General features: G+C 39.5%; 1 protein-coding gene across 1 annotated transcript in view; it reads right to left on the bottom strand.

The window, feature by feature from the left end:
- Positions 1-19458, bottom strand: part of zdhhc8b (zDHHC palmitoyltransferase 8b) — a 79177-nt gene that overhangs the window by 7049 nt on the left and 52670 nt on the right. The window contains exons 2-7 of the mRNA XM_086169237.1: positions 7966-8087; positions 4233-4390; positions 3077-3249; positions 2828-2930; positions 2485-2576; positions 191-323 (exon numbers count right to left, since the gene is read on the bottom strand). Of these exons, the coding sequence (XP_086025363.1) occupies positions 191-323; positions 2485-2576; positions 2828-2930; positions 3077-3249; positions 4233-4390; positions 7966-8087 (781 nt within the window). The remainder of the gene's footprint in view (positions 1-190; positions 324-2484; positions 2577-2827; positions 2931-3076; positions 3250-4232; positions 4391-7965; positions 8088-19458) is intronic.

Here is a 19458-nt window from a genome sequence, read left to right as displayed (position 1 = left end):
GAAATGATTCATGATCTGATATGTGGGCACATTAAAAACAGAAACGGTGAAAAAAATCCTCTTTCAAATTCAAGGTAAGGTTAAGTATTGTCTGATATTATTGCATTATAATTGGTGAGATGAATCTCACAGTGATGTTTATGAGGAATAACATCAAAAAATGAGAGTAAAACAATGGAGTAGATTTTACCTTGGAGCTGATGATGGTGCCGTGGATGCCGTTGTCGCTGACCTTGATAGTAATTTGCCTGTCTGAGAGTTCTGGCCTAATGAACGGTGGCTGAATTTTGATATGGGGCTTCTTTCTTGGGTCCAAAATGTATCTGCATGGAAATGGTTGATTTTTGTCAGCAAAGCAGTTCAGTTATGTTTTGTGTCTTTGGTACACTATGTGACTAACCATGGGTTGTACATCTAAATGTATGTATTAGTCAAAGTGATGGTTCCATAAATGCATTATGTTTCATTTTATAGTTATTAAGACTGTTTAAACAAAAATCTTTGACCAGGATTCATTAATCATGTCCGTCATAAAAATATACATCAAGGACTACCTTCTTTTACTTATATCGTGAAAACCAAGCCTATACCGTCTTGAAAGATGCACTAAAACTAATATGTACTTTGCCATTTCCAGACTGGAAGAGACAATTCTCTCTTGTCAGGCTGTCTTAACACTTATCAAAGACCTTCCAGCACATTCAGAATGCTGCTGCATGTGGTCTGGCAAGAACTAGTATGAGGGATCACATCTCACCAGTATTTGCTTCTCGGCACCAGCTCCCTGTACAATTCAGAGTACAATTCAAAATCTTTCTCCTTGTCTATAAATCACCTGAATGGCAAGGCACCGTCATGTCTCAAGAAGTCTTAGAACACCACCACCCAGTCAGATCGCTACATTCCCAGGACACGAGGCTACTTATGGGCCCTAGAGTCCCGAAAAGCAGAACGGGAGACGAGAGCATTCAGTTACCGAGCTCTTATTCTGTGGAACTATCCTCTAATCTCGATTGGGGGGGGCATGGGAACCCACTCTTTGTTAAAAATAGTATTAAAACCTTCCTTTTTGAGAAGGGATATCTCAAATAGCACTTCTCTTATTCCTCCCACTTTTCCTATCCTGTCTGAATTTAAGCCACTTCATCAATGCATGATAATAACCTCATATCTTCTCCTGACTCTCATTTCGTAGCTTCCCTCTCGGTCTAGCTTGATCTCCAGTAGCAGTCCTACCAGATGGACACCATGGTTTTATTAATTAATATTACAGCTATTAATGTATACTTTCCACTATTACCATGTCACTTTTACCACTGCTGTTATTACAAGTGAGAAACAATTTCTGCATGTCACTCCTAACCCTAATAGCGCTTTCTAACCCAACCGGTCGAGGCAGAAAGCCACCCTCACTGCTGGGATGTGTCCATCGTTTCTGTCTGGTTAAAGGCAGTGTTTCCTCACCACTGTCTCCAAGTGCTTGCTCTTGGGGGATTATTTGGTTTCTCTAAATCTTTGTGAGGAGTGTGATCCAGACCTACCCTACATGTGAAGTGTCATGAGACCACTGTCTTGTAATTTGGGGCTTTATGAATAAAATCTGACTTGACTAAAATAAGAGCAATTTAGGGTTGGCTTATATAGAGAATTGAAATACAGTGAGTGTGTCCACAGCATGAGATGTAGTTTTGGTTCACTATTACTTAACGGTTTGTACAAGGCATTCAGTTGTCAGTCACAGGGATTTCAGCACATATGAATCTTGATCATTCACAGTTTCAATTGACAGCACAAAAATTGCTTTTTTTCAGTGGAATGACAATAAATACTAAACTGTCAGCAGGAAATCTTCTCGATTAAAGATACTACGCCATCTCCAAATGGGTTCCCATCATATCAGTCTGACCTGGTGTTTGTTGTGTAAAGGTTCAGTAAGCTCTTAAAGTGGTGCCACTATAAGAGTATATGAGTACTTTTCACCCCCTTGCTGCTCCCCTGCAGTTACACAGTTAATTTTTATGGAATGGAACCTTTGCAGTGAGATGTGAAATCAGCGTTATGGGTCTTTTTATGCGTGTGTGTGTGTGCACGCACGTGCGTGCGTACATGTATAACAAGCATATAAACGCTCATTGCTCTCTGTTCTGTTTGCCATCAACTGATGTTCTATTGAGTGATTCAAGTTGCTCAGCCATCTGCCTTCCTTCATGATTGCTGGCTTCTTTCTTAGAATAAACACACCATCAACTACCTTAGAGCAAATCTCTCCCTCTCTCACACTTTCGCTGACATACCCACACACACACGCAATTTCTCTATGTGCTCTATGCTGCCCCAAAATAAAAAAAAAATGAATACACTGGCTTGTTTTTCAAATACAATTAAAGATATTCAATGAACAGGAACCCCAAAGGCATTTTTTGTACACAGGCACACACACACACACGCACACACACACACACACACACACACACTACATCTTACCTAGGCGCCAGAGGACTACATAAAACATATTCCACGTTGCCACAGCAACCCCTGGTAAAGGGATTTACTCCTCCACGGAACTTGCCCGTCACCTGAGGAAGATAATGCTTTGTTGAGAGTTGTATGCAGGAAAAGCACAAGGCCACAGCATGCACACACACACCTACTCAAACACACATGTAACATAATCCACTACAAAATCCACTACAAAATTACCCATGTGTTAATGTAAAAAAGACATTGTGTATTCTATTGGTGATCCTGGCTTTTGTGTCAAAAATGATCAGAGATCATTTAATGTCGGAGACTAAATAGGTTTTTTTGATCTACTATGATTTTTCACCTGTTCATTTGTTGTTCGACCTCGGGCCACAAGCACCATGTGGAAACCTGTGAGTCCCATAACGGGAATAAAAAAGAGCCCAGCTATGCACATGACCACCAAACTGGACAGGAAAAGGTAAAGGGAAGCAACAACTTAATTTGACGAAATGCAACAGAATTTATGGATGTTAATTTGAAAAAAAGATCTTTCCTTTTCATTTATCCATTCATGAGGGCGTGTTTTAACAAAGACATTGTGAAAGGATACGTTACAGTGGCGTGCAGCGCTGCCAGTCTCTCCCTGTGGTGGAGGACAAAAATGAGGCCAAAGGTAAAGACCCCCAGCATGTGGACACTAAGTGACAGCAGGAAGAGGAAAAAGTAGCGGTAGTTTCTTCGTCCAATGCAGTTGTTGACCCAGGGGCAGTGATGGTCAAAGTCCTGGGGATTTCAGAGATCACCATATTCATAATGAAGTTCATTATTTCATGGCAGTATGACAATACAATTACAGAGTATCGCTGATTTTTTTTTGTGTGTAAATTGTGGTTGCTGTTTTACCCTCTACTTCAAATGACAAAAAAATTAAACCTTTAAAAAGTTTTTTTTACTGACAATTTTTGTCCAATTAAATGAATTACATTAATTTATCAATTATTTTTCAGTAACCTGTAAATCACGTCGTCATATATTTCACACAGTCAATTTTTTTGATTATTGTGAGCACACCAAGAATGAAGCTCAAAATAACTTCTCTTATGACAGTTGCAAAAAAGACAAACAAATTACCCAGAATTTGGAGAGAAAATATTTTATAAATTTGTATACATTAAATACATTTATTTAACCTTACATGTGAAGAGTAGTATTTAAAAAGCTAATTATTATAAATTATTATAAATTATAAATTCTTCTGTGTTTTTGAAAAAAAATGCTTATGAGCGTGATGATATATCATTGTATGCCATTGTTTGGTTTCATGAGGATAAGAAAAACTGGTATATGCCTCATCTCCTGTATTAGGAAATGTAGCTTCAGTCACAAATGTGTCATAGCGTAATAAAAAAGTTTGAGTGCATAAAAGAGTAAGAGAAGAATGAGATTTAAATGCGGCAGTGGTGATTCACTGGTGATGCTGCCAATAGCTGCTGTCTCTTGCCAATAATAAGTATCTTCTATCAAGCGCATTTTCAAAATTTATTTTGAAAATGATTTGAAAATTCTGGCCAGGGATGAAAACGCCTTATTGCCGAAAACATGGACAAGTAAATGGCGACATTTATAACACAGACATGGTGAAGACCAGGGCTGTTTGCAAAACACCAAAATTGAGACTAGTACGTCCTTTAGGCATATTAAACCTGTATACCTACATACGTCACACACAAATATTTGTGAATGCATGATTGCTTTCAAACACACACCTCCACACAGTTGTCACACACGCTGCAATGCGAGCAACGAGGCGGCCTGTAGAAGTGGCAGGTAGCACACCACTTCATCCGAACCTGAATCCCCCTGATTTCCACATTCTTGTAGAGCGGAGCCCGGAAATCATCGTCCTTGTCTTCATCCTCGTCCGCTGTGGAAAGGGGGGGAATAAAATGGACATGAATGAACAAATCAGAGATGCATAAGGTGGAATTGAGGAAAAATGCACAGGTAGAGATGCAGGAAGTGATTTGTGATTCCATTTGACAGTGACAACAGGAAAATATCTTGAAGAGAGCTCCCCATGCTGTTAGCTGTCTGGAGGGATTTTAAATATATACTGTATATATACATTATGTGGGTGAGGTGTATGATATTTGGTCATGTCTATTTTTGGCCATCTTTATCTTTGGGGAGAAAAATGGATGGTTTAGTAAACGACCTTTTGACAATTTTCAATTTTCATTTACAGGTAGTTGTAAAATCCTTATGTACTCCTTCTCTTAAACCTAACCTCAATGTTATTTAATTTGTGAAAGACTTTCCTCATAAGCTAGACTGGAATTTTTTTTAACTTCTAAATGAATTGGTCATTGATGGCTCTGTCTCATCTGAACAGGAAATTGGACCAATTGGACCAAAACCCTTTAACAACAGTGTGACCATAAAGGTGCCATTTTAAAAGGCCTCGGTGCACCCAGGCACTTTAACAGTATTCCGAAAAGGGAAGCCTTTTACTTTTGAGCATCATTGGGACAATAAATGTCTAAGCTCACTGAAAAGTTCCAAAAGAACGCTCCAAACAAATGCGCACACACATAGAAAGAAATGCAACCATAGTGTGATATTGCTCTATTATTATGGCTCTCGAGTCTCTTTAAATACACTGCTCAAAAAAAGGGAACACTAAAATAACACATCGTAGATCAGAATGAATGAAACATTCTCATTAAATACTTTATTCTTTACATAGGTGAATGTGTGGCAACAAAATCATGCAAAAATTCCCCATGTAAATTAAATGTATTAACCCATGGAGGTCTGGATTTGGAATCACACTCACAATTAAAGTGGAAAAACATACTACAGGCTGATCCAACTTTGACATAATGTCATGAAAACAAGTCAAAATGAATCAGTGTTGCTTCCTAAGTGGACAGTATGATTACACAGAAGTGTGATTGACTTGGAGTTACATTGTGTTGTTTAAGTGTTCCCTTTTTTTTTTTGAGCAGTACATATGTTAACATTAAACTGCCTGCAAAACCAGCAGACACAAACAGCATTTATGCCTCCATCTCCTTTGTTTCTTCAAACAAATGATGTTACTGTGCGGAAGACAACGCACTGGCCTATTTCGCACCATATGCATTTACAGAGATCTGTATGCACACTCAGATCAGTTCAATCTTTTGTGCTAAGTCTCAACCTCACAGGTCATGATAATAATAATTACCAATGACAACTATTAAAAACAAAAAATCAAGGGGCTATAATGTAGCTAGATGCAAACATTTGTGACAGGTTGTTATTATTGTCATAAGGACACCATTCCAAAGTGGAGTAAGGATGCAAGATCTCAACAAATGACCAAAAATGACAGCTTTTAAGAAAATCAAATATATCAAATATATTATATATATATATATATATATATATATATAAAAAAAAACAACAGATTTTCGCAAATCATGCAACAATTTCCATTGTGTCTAATTTCTGAGGAGGGTCCCTTTAAAATATTATGAAATGAATTACAGCCCTGACCATGTCTCTTTGTTGACAGTTGAACATCTTGTGGACACAACATAAAATAACGTGAATTCATTCTACTGAATTAATGTGTGTGGGTGAGATTTTTACGTTTTCTTTTCTTCCCCTTTAATTTTTGTCAGTCTTGGAATATGGCGTCTATTTGAAGAGCTCTACACTTCAATAAATCTCCTCTCATGACCCTTTTTTAGTTTTCAGTCTTTCTGTTTCCATCATTAACTCTTCTCGCCTACAGTGGGTTAATTTTTTTTTTAGCTTAATTATTTCCTTTTGTTTGCTATCCTGTTAATTAACTATAACAAAGGCTTTGTAGGGTTGTGGGAAGGGTGTAGAATAGAAGGGCCCTTTTGTCATGCTTCTATTAAAAAGAAACTGACAAATACAAATTAGCTGAAATAGACAGATAGCTCTTCAGACCGTAGCTTGATTCTTCATTCACATTCAATTATAAATTATTGTGGTTTAAAAAGATTTTGGCTTTCATGCAAGATGAGGAGCAAACATAAATAGTTTTGTCATTTTATTACTAGGTGAAAACACATTGGGGGACAATATAAAAAAATGAAACCATCTTGTAACATTTGGATACAAGATCAGATTTGCTGAACTTTCAGGAAACAGTGTCCTATTGAACTGAAGGAAAATGTACCCATGTCAAATGTGCAGAGACTTGCACTGCAGCAAAACCTAAATCTTCCTATTAATTTTACTTTTTCTTTACTTACAGATCAGACAGTGCAAGCACTGCAGAAGTTTTGAAAAATTAATATACACTGACGTTACTAAATCGGCATTCTAGCTTGAGAACATCTTTTTACCTTCTTTATCGACATATTTACTGTTTCAGCCATATTTTTTCCAGTCTTGACTACAAAATGCTAAACTAAACAGAGGCTCTTAACAGCTTGTGCAAGGTTGTAAATTATAAACGTTACCTGTGTCACCTTAGAGACGCAGAGAGAAGGGCCGACGAAGTGAGTCAGTCCAGTAAGTCTATGGAGACCAGTGGGCAGAGCAATGACGGTATGCTACCGCTGTCACCTCTGGGGATGGAGATAACCTGCACTTTACGGAGCCTAATGATTATTACCTCTTTATGGGCAAAAGAAGCGCTTCCTTGAGACAGGTGCTTATCATTAACAAGCGCATTACAAACATCCCCAGGGATGGGTTCAATCATCACGGCTTAAGCCAGATAGGCCCAGGGATGAGAGGTCTGCATCAGGAGCATGAGTCAGTGCAGCTCCTGTACTGCTTGACGGAGTGAATGCCGAGAAATACGATGGGTTGTGTTACTTTATGGATTTAAATGAATTATTAGATGCTAATTTTTTTCCTGGTCTGACTCAAACCATTACTTACTGCATTATAAATTCATGTTTTCAATTATCTCTATAGTAAGACAAAAATTTAGAAAGACATCTCTTCTACCAGATTTCACACCATATGAGGGTCTTTGACTTCTGTCAGAATTATGGGACGCAATATGACACTTTATGAAAAGTGCTGTATGTATGCTTAGGACAATACATTCACCACAATATTAAACATTATTGTAGAATTAAAAAGAAATTTCTAATTTCTAAGTGAATACATTTGAGGAACAACTTACCCCAGGTGGAAAAATCATGATTACATACAACCCTTCATTTTGATGACGCTAACTTGGGAAAATCGTCTCAGTTGTTATAAAGGATTCAAAGTCGTGCCAAATCGTGTCATTCTTATAAAAAGTCATATCGCAAAGATAACAAAAAGTATAATTTAAAATGCTTGTTTTATGACTATAGTCCCATTCAAACTCATTCTCCTACTGACACAGGGACAAGATCTATTGTCTCGTCTCACTGAAATGGAAGAATGCAAATATGTGAATTTGGTGTGTTTCTTTCAGTGATGCTGAATTTTGTGTATGCTTTTCCATTCTGAAACCTCACAAGGATGAACACAAACCTCTGGGGTAAACACCAGGGTCCATGAAGGTTGCCATGCTGAAGTTGGCCAAGACAAAGAGGAAGACCAGGCCATTGTAGAGAGGCACAACAGGGGAAATCGCCTTGGTCAACCAGGGGCACCTGGGGACACACAAGGAAGACAAAGGTCAGAAATAATTCATCACTTTTCAATCAGGATACTCTTTCTGCTGGAAATGTCATGGGTTTAATAAAGTCAAAGCTCCTTTGAACAAATTCCTTTCTTGTCGCTCTTTCAATTCACTGTCATTAACCATAAACCATTTCTTTTAATCAACGAGTGAACATAAAGCGTAAGGTGGAGCCGAACGGACAGATTTATCAATGGTGTACTTTTTGATTTAAAGACACGCACACGCAAACACACACACACACACACACACACTCACACACACACACACACACACACACACACACACACACACGCAAACACACACACACACGCAAACACACACACACACACACACACACACACACACACACACACACACACACACACACGGACATATATGTATGCAAATAACTAAGTACTGTATAGAATACTTATGGGATGCAGGTAAAAAAAGGAACAAAGTTGAGTTTTTTGTCCATCAACAAAACTTTTCCACATAATAATATATTGGAAAAAAAAAGGATTACAATATAAATTAGAAATATATAGTTATGTGTAGGCTGCTTCATAATCTATACAAAAATCAATAGAATGTATCTCTATGTTAACCCTTTACTCTCCTCAACGCTCCAAAAATTATTTATTATATTCGCTACATGGCTATATTTCCAAATCATATTGATAGACATTTTTACAGTTCATTAAAGCAGCAAAAACATCAATACATTTTTTTCTTTCCCAAAGCAGCCTCTTCATCCACTGTACGCTGTCCTTGCTGTTGGCTGTTTTCCTTCCTGATTTGTTTCTGCTGTGCAAATAAATTATGTAAACCAACTCAATGGAAATTCCAGGTCAGTCACTGAGCAATCAATGGCGAACATCCTTTGAATCTCACTAACATTTTGCGTCAAAACTGACCTTCTCTTCTGCCTGCAAACCATAACTCAGTGAAGCTGTGAAATTTCAACTGTTGAGCCACCTCAGTCACACCAGCAGCGCTGTTCTATCACCTCATCCCAAATGTCAAGATATAGCACCATTGCTCACACAAAACCGCTAGTGCACTTTAACTAAAGATTAAAAAACAACCAGAATGAAGATGTCTGTGTGTTTTGACACATTGAAGGCCACATACATAGACAATTTATGAATGAATAAAAAGGGGGGAGGGATGCATTTGAACGACCTCCAATTCCATTGTTCTGCTGTTTTAGTCAAGATATATGTTTCTAGCTGATCTGTATAACAGAAAACTGCTCTATCAGAGTCCAGGATCACCTCTGCCCAGCACACCTCTTCATCTTTGTTGAATTATTTAGAGATGTGGCTGCAAGAGAACAGAGAAGTGGCCTCTTGCATAGCAGGTTGCGCCAGTTATCAGCTTTGGGAGTGGTACTTTGGCCTTGATTCAGCAAATCACTGCAATGTATCACATGGCAAACCTGGAGATTATAATAGGTAACCTTTTATTTAAAAACACAAATCTCAATTAAATATTGGTAACTACAATACAAATTAGAAGTATACGACTCTCCTGTCATTGTCATGGAAGATTAGTTAAGCTACAAAGACAGTGTATGATTTTCCAAATGGAACCTGTTTTATTCCTCTTGGACTTAGAACATGGCATAGAACTGTGGTTCCATGCCATGCAAAACTATTGACCCCAACCACAGAAAGTGTTGTAAAGCTTTTTCATCTGATCGAATGGACCCTGAAAACCATGAGGCTGCAGCCATTTTCAACAGATTTTTAAATATCTTCAAACTACAAGCGCAAATGTAAGGCATTTAGTCAAGATGCAGAGCCGTGTCCATGGCAACCACCCAAAATGATTGGCAAGAGGCGGTAAGGACTTGATCTCACAGACAACCATGTGATTAAATTTAACTACACTGGACGGATGATATATGGAGCAACAACCCCGCATGAAGTCACAACTGAGAAGCAGTGAGACTAACACAATTCTTTGGCAAACTGGAGGAGAGTTGGAAACAAGATTTTATTTAGTCATTTATTTAATCCCAAATTAAGGTAGTTAAAGCTGACGTGAGCAAACATATATCAGTAGGTTGGTGATGCTCCATGGCATCTCACATCTCAACTCACATCAGTTTGTGGGTTTCTAAAATAATTTTGCATTTTGAAAACATTGAATCAACCTTAAAGATAGGACACCAAAGAATCAAACAAAAAGGTCATTTTCTCTTTGGAATGGGCACTTGACTAGACAAGAAACAATTATACCTTGTTTGGTTATGATTACCATTGTTCCAATGTTCAAGACGAAAAACTACATAAAAAGAACCAGCACCATGTATTGTGTTTCTTGTGTGTGCGTTATTTAGAGCGTACCAAACTATGACTTCATAGCAGAGGATTAATGTTCCATTTCAAACACACTCATTATACTTTTTCTCAGCCCAAGTGAACTTCTGGACTTGTGTTTTAACGCAATCTACACATTTGCCATTCAATTAGCTATTCAGATTCTGACTCAACCGATTCCCCCAAATTCTTAGTTTTGGTACCCACATAACACAGGCATCAAATTTGTTTGCAACACAACAACTCACTCATTATCATAACCAACCCTTTCAACTTAGACCAATGCCCAACCTAAACCCCAGCAGTCATATCCCGAGGAAGCCTCACAGATGAGAAATAAAACATCTTCAAGGAGAAAGACTCTATCCAGTTTTCACAATAAGATTTGAAGCCACTCAAGTCCAAATTTTTATCAAATCCATTTTCTCATTTGTCCAAGGTCATGTATTTTTGTGTTAATCAGGCCAGACTCCATGACAGTCGACCTTTTAAAGCCCACAGGACACAGACAGTGTGGGTGGAGAATGCCATTGGTTAATTGTTTTGAAGTAACAAATAACCGCAGAGTGCTTATCAACTCTGTTCATAAGCTTGTGTAACCACGATACTTTAAATGGAGCTAAAAGGCCTCTTAATTATCATAATAACTTTACAGAGGAATTTGCTTCCAGAGCCACTGAAATGTAAAGACTTTGTCTTTGCTTTAGGTCCAGGGGTTGGCCAAAGGGATAAAAAAAGGGGCGCCGTGGTGCACGAGGTAGGGCAATTGTCTTTGGAACCAAACGTACATGGTTTGATACCCTGCTACTCTGTTGAAGCGTTGTTGAGCAAGACACTGAACACGTAACTGGTGCTGGTGGACGGCAGCCTACTGGCCATGGTTCATCCATGATGGATTAATTGTTGAGAACGAATTTCCCCATGAAGGATTAATAAAGGATAAATTATTATTATTAAAACCTGGATTCTCCGTGGTTATTAAAATGCCTGCCAGAAGTAGATGTCAGCACAATCGGCATTTAAATTGCTCACTCAGAAGCCTCTGAACAGGCACAGCACACCACCGTGACAGGAGTATAGTAACATTCATATAGCAGAGAAAAAAAGATCCCAAGAAACAAAAACAACTGAGTGACTATCACATTTTATCTCCTGGTTTGGATGAGGAAAAGAGGAGTGACACAGAAAGGATGGATTAAAAGAGAAATAATCCAAAGCTTCCTCCTCAGGCTGGCAGCGTAACGCATCACCTCTTTACCAGTCATTAACGTTAGATCCATATGAGGAAAACTCTAAGCAATGGCCACAAATCTGAATTTAATATGAATCAGGCATTGTGGTAGGCGTTTTTATCCCACGTGCAAAACAACTTCCCGAAGATGCTGGCCTGCTAAAATTCGCCTGCCCTTCATTTGCCCACTTTTCGATCATGAAATCTGATATGCCAGAAACTGAAAAAAAATCACTTGACTATTTTTAGCACATACATTCCTGACAGACACACTAATTTTGGTGTAAAATGGTATTAATTAATGCGGGGGTACTAGGGTTGTGTGAGGGGCATAGACTAAACAACCATCAAAGGGAAATTGTTTCAATCCAGGCAGCTTTAGGCTTTGGATTGGCAGGCAAACTTTCATTTAGTCCAACAAGAAGACAGATATTTTAGAAGAACTTCACCTGAGAGGTAGAAACTGCACTTGAGAAACCCCTGATTGAAGAAGAGAAGAACCTGGCTGGAGATGAAGCTTTACGAAGGACTGGCGGTGCTGACACACTACCCTGCCAATCTGATGGGACTACTATTAGTAATGTATTCAAGACATGAAGCGAACCCCACCCAATTCACTGGTTAATGAAGGCTAAACACAGGAATGTTCCCAGGCAGGCCTATCCTTCCTCTGACTGCCTGCCGAGAGCAGCTGTCCAGGTTCTGCTACGAGGCTTGACTCATTTCACTTTCCAGAAAGTGGAATTTTGTTCTTTTAAAAAAGAGAATTATTCTTTTGAAAGGGTGAAAGTCAGACGATATGATTTAATTCCTGAGCTGCAAGCCGTATTAAGAAATCTTCTCTCAGCTCAAGAGGAACAGACCAAGACAGTTCTCCACATACAAGAGATACCAAACCAGTTCAGAGCATTGCTACGGTTATTTTCGACACTTACAACTTTATCAATCTTATTTTACTCCGGATAGGATATTGAAAAGTAGTAACACTCGCTTCTCATGCCCCTGGGAGCTGCCAAAGTCTGGCACATCACACAACAACTCATGCATGGCATTTAGTATTCCACACACAAACACACAGTGGCACGACTGATGATGTCTGCGTAGGCAGTCGAGGTGTTTGCTGGAAGTGGCTGAGCAGAGCCATTTGTAGTGGGTCAGGAGAGATGCCAGAGATTGACTGGATATCATGAAATTAAAGTTTTCTAGCTCCGGGGTATTTTAAAGGTATGAGTATATTTTGTTTTTCCCATAATCTGAGGAGTAAATATGCCAGGAGTCACAGATATGAAATTCAATAAATTTACATTATGACAATCCTTCTGGGATTGAGCAGTGCATGGATATATTATATTTTGGATTTTTTGGAAAATTATAAAAAAGTCAGATCAAAAACTGAAGCAGTTACATAATGAGCTAGCTTGGTAAAAGAATATGCTACAAAGCGATATTATCTATATCGGATTACAGTTGCGCAGTGGTTAGCGCTTTGGCCTCACAGCACAAAGGACCCTGGTTTGATTCTGACAAGGGGACCTTGTGAGAATTGAGTTTCTCCCCTGCGTGGGTTTCCTCCCACAGTCTGAAAAACAGCAGGTCCATTGGAAAAAATGGGGATAATTTCCTTGAGTGAGTGAGTTTGTCTAAATTGCTTGCGATTGACTGGTACCCTGCCTCTTGCCCGTTGACAGCTGGGATAGGCTCCAGCATCCCCTACAACCCTGAGTGCAGGATAAGTGGAAGAAGATGGATGGATCATCATTCCAAAGAGACAAAAAAACATGACTGCAAATGAAGAAAGACATTGACATTGACCCAATTTTGTCACAATGAAAGGCTGTTCATGCTATTACTCATGTAATAATATAAAGCATAGACATGTTTCAACATGTTTACGGAGGTTCTCGGTAATTTTGAAGAAACCTCTCAGAGGAAAGGTTAAACATCTTCAAAGGGAGAAATTCAAGTCTAGTTCCCACAAAAAGATTTTGACAAGAATTGACATGAATCAACATGTTTACAAAAAATGAAAAATTTGGTTACTTTGCTCCTTCCATTTCTTTGAACAATTTTTTAATGTATTGGTGTTATATTGGTGTTTATATTTGCCCCACTGGGAACTTTATGATCATTTCTAAGCATGTGTAGAGTAACAATATATCTTACTTGATTACTAACTGTAATAAAAAAAAAAGATATATATACACAAGAAATGTATCACAAATTTTCTGAAAACATATCCACCAAGAGTGCTGGGCGCAATGCTGATGACAAGCAGGAGACGGAATTGCTTCTGCTCTGGTACTTTACAAGTGTAAAGCCAATAATAGCCTTGAATTGTAGTAAAATGTGTTTTACAAGTTTTTCTTTACAAGAAAAACACATCATATTATTATTGCCAAGGTGCAGCTCCTCCTTGTTAGAAAAAAAAATCCTCGTCTTCTTCTTCTCCTTTGAGACAGGGGTCGCCACGGTGAATCAACCTTCTCCATCTAACCCTATTCTCTGTATCCTCCTCTCTAAGACCAACTACCCTCATATCCTCTCTCACTATGTCCTCACTAGTCCAGCATCCTATGCTGGCTGGCTACACTCTCACTTACAACTACTTTGCAGTCACTGATCTCTTTCAGGTTACCTCGTCTTTACAAGTTGTAGTCTACCTGCATGCTCCTACCTCCGCTCTTATAAGTTACCCTATGTACCTGTTTTTTCTGGAAAAAAGTGTTCACTAAAGCCATTTTCATCCTTTTCGCAAAATCAACCACCATCTGTCCCTCTGAGTTCCTATCCTGGATACCAAATCTGCCCGTAACTTCTTCATCCCCTCAATTGTCTTCACCAACATGCCCATTGAAGTCTCTGGGGATGTTCTGCATCACTTCATCCAGCTTATTCCAGAACTTCTCATTCTCCTCAAACTCACATCCAACCCGCGGGGCATAGCTACTAATAATATTGAGCATCACACCTTCAATTTCCAGTTTCAGACTTATAAGTCTATCTGACATTTTTTTCACCTCCAGAACGTTCCTAACAAACTCCTCCTTCAAGATAACTCCTACTCCATTTCTCTTCCTATCAGTACAATGATAGTATAACTTAAAATCTGTAACTAAGCTTCTAGCCTTACTATCTTTCCACCTGGTCTCACAGACACACAGTATATCCACTTTCATTCTCTGCATCATGTAAACCAACTCTCTACCTTTTCCTGTCATAGTCCCAAAATTCAAAGTCCCTACTCTCAGTCCCAGATTCTTGCCTTTCCCCTTCTCTCACTGCTTCCGAGCAAGCCTTCCTCCTCTTCTTCTTTGACCTACAGTAGCCCAGTTTCCATTGGTTCCCTGTAGGTCATCGGTATCAATGGCGGTAGTTGTTAACCCGAGCCTTGACCGATCTGGTATGATCTGGTTATTATAATTGATTCGCATCAATCATAATAACATGGTCCACCACGTTGTCTGAATACTAATAAATCATTTTTTTGTTTGTTTGTTTATTTAGTTTAATTCTGCAGAGCTGCCTTTCATGGCAGAAACCAAAATTAAAATATGAAAGACCTGTTTTGACTAACATCCACCATGGTGATGGCTCTGCACGAGACTCAATCATAAGACTGATGCCTTACATTCCTCACCATAGGTTCTGCCCATGAGACTCAGTTCTCAGCCGCAATTGAGTATTCTTTAATTTGCTTTTCAATATTATGAGGAAATGAGGAATGTATAACTTGTCAATTATCCTGTTTATAAATATATATATATATATATATGTCTCCAAGATCCACGCAATGCAGCACAGGTGTGTCAGCCAGGACAGGCCTACAACATTCAGAGCCTTGAGGAACCCAGGGTGGACCTCATCCACCCCCGGGGCCCTGCTACTGAAGCGCTTTTTGACTGCTTCAGCAACTTCAGGAAATAGGTGTGTCCCCTCTAGAGTCCCCTGGCTCTGCTTCCTCATTGGAAGACATTTCAATGGGGTTGAGGAGGTCTGGCAAGTATATTTGCCACTGATCTACAATGTCTCGAGTTGAGGTCAGCAGCGCCCTGCTCCCATTGTATATAATGTTGATGGAGCACTGCTTCCCCCTCCTGAGTTGCCGGATGATGGACCAGAATCTCCTCGACACCCACCGGAGGTCTTTGACCACCCTACGGCCACAGCTCCAGTCTGCTGCCTCTGAAAATGGAGGCACGGAAAATCGCTCATTCGGACTCAATGTCCCCTGCCTCCCTGTTGAGTTGAAACTTCTTCTGACAGGGGACTGTGCTAGACATTGCCAGCAGACCCTCAGGTTATGTTTGGGTCTGTCAGGTCTGACCCCCCCCCCCTCGGAGCCAGCTCACCGCCAGGTGGTGATCAGTTGACATCTCCGCCCCTCTCTTCACATGAGTGTCCAGGACATGCATGTTGAAGTCTCCCAGTAGAACGACGGAGTCCATGGTAGAAGTCCTCTCTGGCAGCCCCTCTAATGACCCCAAGAAGGGTGGGTTAAACTGAACTGTTGTTGGGTGCATAGCCGCAAACAACAGTCAGAACCCGTCCCCCCACCCAAAGGCGGAGAGAGGCTACCCTCTCGTTCACTCTAGAAGCTGTCCTTTCAAATTGACATATTCATAAAATCTGTTTCATCATTGTGAGAAATAAGGGAGCATGTAAACTGCCCGGTGAAGAAAAATTTAAATTTCCCTGCTTGTAGTTTAAATGGCTTGCCACATTAAATTGCGTCAGGCTAAAATTAAGCACAGTGAGGACTGCTACTATTATAAATAGTGCTTGGCTCCGTACCTATGGAGCTTTACATGAATATCTTCTCTCAAAGGAATATGCACAGTTGACAGATAATATACTTTTGAGGTTTTTTATCCCCTCAGTGTAAAGGCAATATTTCCTTGACAGATGACCTGTAGTATCAGATTTGGTTCAGAAAAACTGTATGCCCAGGACATTCCTTGTCAAGCCTCCTCTTAGCAGGGCTGAGAACTCTTGTGATAAAATAAAAAAATCCCATGTGAGGGAAGAATGAATTGTAATGTGTTCTTGCAGATGCATCAGAAGGGAGAATCTGTGTGAGCAACACCTCATATCGTCCTCTCTCCCTAACAGACACAAATTATTGTTTAAAAAAAGTGTTAAAAAAATATGGACTCTTCCCAAGCAAGTTAGTTATAGTGATTGAAGAGTTTGCAACTTGCACAGGCAACACAACAGTGCATCAGCATTCAGGCTCATGGTGCTGCGTGGGCTGTCGAGTCAGATAATCTCCGCAGTGTGAAATGGCATGTGTGCTGCCTGTGGGGGGAACTGGAAACCAGTGCTTTGCCTTGGGTCAGTTGGAACAAATGGGGCTCATGAGGACGAGGACAGTGAGGCTTTAATAGTGATGTACAGTAAATATCTGAGGATATTTAGACCACAGTAGCAAGGACGGGCGGCTTGGCCAAAGAGCAACTGGTGCCTGTCTGGCTGTGTGTGTAAATGTTAAGCTCGTAAAGCCAGAAATGTGTGTCCACATGAAACCCAATTTAGATACCGGCTTTTGTAAGGGGATGAGTGGGTGGTTTCAGTTTATCTGGTCTCTCCATGGTATAGACAATTTCAGCGGCTTGCAGTTGCCAGGCTGATACGGTGTGAGGAAAAGCCTCCAGGAGTTGGCTTGTCCTGTTTCACATTCCTAACCACACTTGTTTTAAACCCTGACCACTACTGACTGTGTGTGTGTGTGTGTGTGTGTGTGTGTGTGTGTGTGTGTGTGTGTGTATGTGTGTATGTGTGTGTGTGTGTGTGTGTGTGTGTGTGTGTGTGTGTGTGTGTGTGTGTGTGTGTGTGTGTGTGTGTGTGTGTGTGTGTGTGGCCAGTGCCAAGCGCTCCCGAAGTTGTGACAAAGACAGGAACAGAAATGACACTTAACCTGCTGATACAGCGACCTCGTCGGGCCGTCAACGCATCTACAACCCGTCTGAACCTGCACTGTGACAAATTCCAGCACAGTAACAGCAAGAAAAAGGAGCAGCTAAACATAGGAGGCAAAATGGATGAATAAACAGTACATTTGTGCTGGTATCTCTTAAATTGTATAATTTGCGGTTGATTCAACTCAGTTGGTGATCTGAGGTTTTCTGACCTCTTTGATAGTGGGACCGGTCGAAGAAATTTTAAGGTCACGTGTTAAAGAATTATAACCTTATGTTTCCAAGATGGTTTACATTTATATATCTATGCTGTTGGCTCTTTTTAAATGTTTGTGTATTTATATCTTGTAGAACTTATAAATAAAAGTTCCTTGCTCAGGCAGCATAAGCTTTATGCATGTGATATCTTCAATGTGTAGACTATGGGACATAAAATCATTAAGGAAACTGTTGAAGATGCCTGTTTAAGCAACGAAAACTCTCTGTGTGGGCTCTACCAGCTATTTACGTTAATGTCCGCTTGTATTTGGTATCTATTGCCAAAAACACTGTAACTAATTGCGCAAATACCATTGATTTGAATGAACTTAGTCAACCTTTTCCTTATATTTAATTACATGGATAAAGCATATTAACATATTAACGGTCAAAAGTTCTAAAACATCCCAAGTTATTCAGATTGAACTCAAAATCTAATTAAGCGTATGTTGCAGCAAAGGTTATTGTATTATTCTAACGCCTTTCTTGTTGCCTCCCCACAAGATCAAACCTGCAGTGACACTTTTCTTCTGAAATGAAACTGACACTTGCTGACAGAAACCTTGCGTGTGTGTCTATGTGTGTTTGTGTGTGTGTGTGTGTGTGTGTGTGTGTGTGTGTGTGTGTGTGTGTGTGTTTGTGTGTGTGTGTGTCTTGAACTGTTGTGTCTGCTGGGTCTCTTCATGCTGGGTTTTGTGTCGGAAACTAAGGGTGGTGAAAACTTCCTTTGGGCCTTCTATGCAGTTTCTTTAAGTGGGCAATAAGATTTTGTCAATGGCTTATTTTTCTAACTGTTACACAACTTCCTGCAGTGACACATCATCTGAACAATGCTTTAGCAAATTGTTAAGTGTACCACACCATTTTCTGATCTTTTATAAGATTTTAGAACACACCAACCTATTCTGAAATAGCTGTTTTAGCAGCTTTTCACTCACTTTTTTTGCCCTCCTATTTCCTGGCATAGAATTTATCTTTAGAAAAACAGATTGCATTTCCCATTCTACATGAAAATCGACTTGTGTATAGTTTCTGCCTATCAAGAACTAATAGAACAGCAATGTCTCTGTCTTACCTTGTCTGTCATAATTCAAAAGAAAACAAGAGGCTGCAAGCAAGCAATATAAACCTGCCAAGATATTTGACACCCTGGTAAACTGGCATTGAATCCATATTATCACTTTAGACAATGATGGCGATCCTAACAAGACAATCATTAAACAGCATCTCTTCTCTGCAAATAGGTGGCTGAGTATCATGAATGTGAGAGAGGGGTTTGTAAATTGTGCATGAGTGGTTTGTAAATTGTCCATAAATCTGTACACAAAAATGCCCAGCTGGACAAATGCTTCTTGATTTTCATAAACTGTCAAGAGGAAAATTTGCTTTATTATTTTCATTTTCAATAATAACGTATGACATGGCTGGCTTAGACAGATCGGATTATCCTTAAAAGTGGCCCAGGACCACTTGTGAGTGTATCCTGAGTGATCAGCTCATAATAGTGAATAGCTTATAATTTACTTTCTGAATCTTTGGCTGTCCATAAGGTTACTTCGTACCATTTAAGCTTATCAACTGGAGTTGCTTATGTTTCACTAAAGTGGGGAAAAAAAACAAATAAATCAT

This window comes from Fistularia commersonii, chromosome 22, assembly GCF_037954325.1.
Source record: "Fistularia commersonii isolate RoL2024-O1a breed Wild chromosome 22, RoL_Fcom_v1.0, whole genome shotgun sequence".
Lineage (NCBI taxonomy): Eukaryota > Metazoa > Chordata > Actinopteri > Syngnathiformes > Fistulariidae > Fistularia > Fistularia commersonii.
The sequence above is the reverse complement of the archived record's forward strand: the minus strand, read 5'-3'. Positions and strand labels throughout refer to the sequence as shown.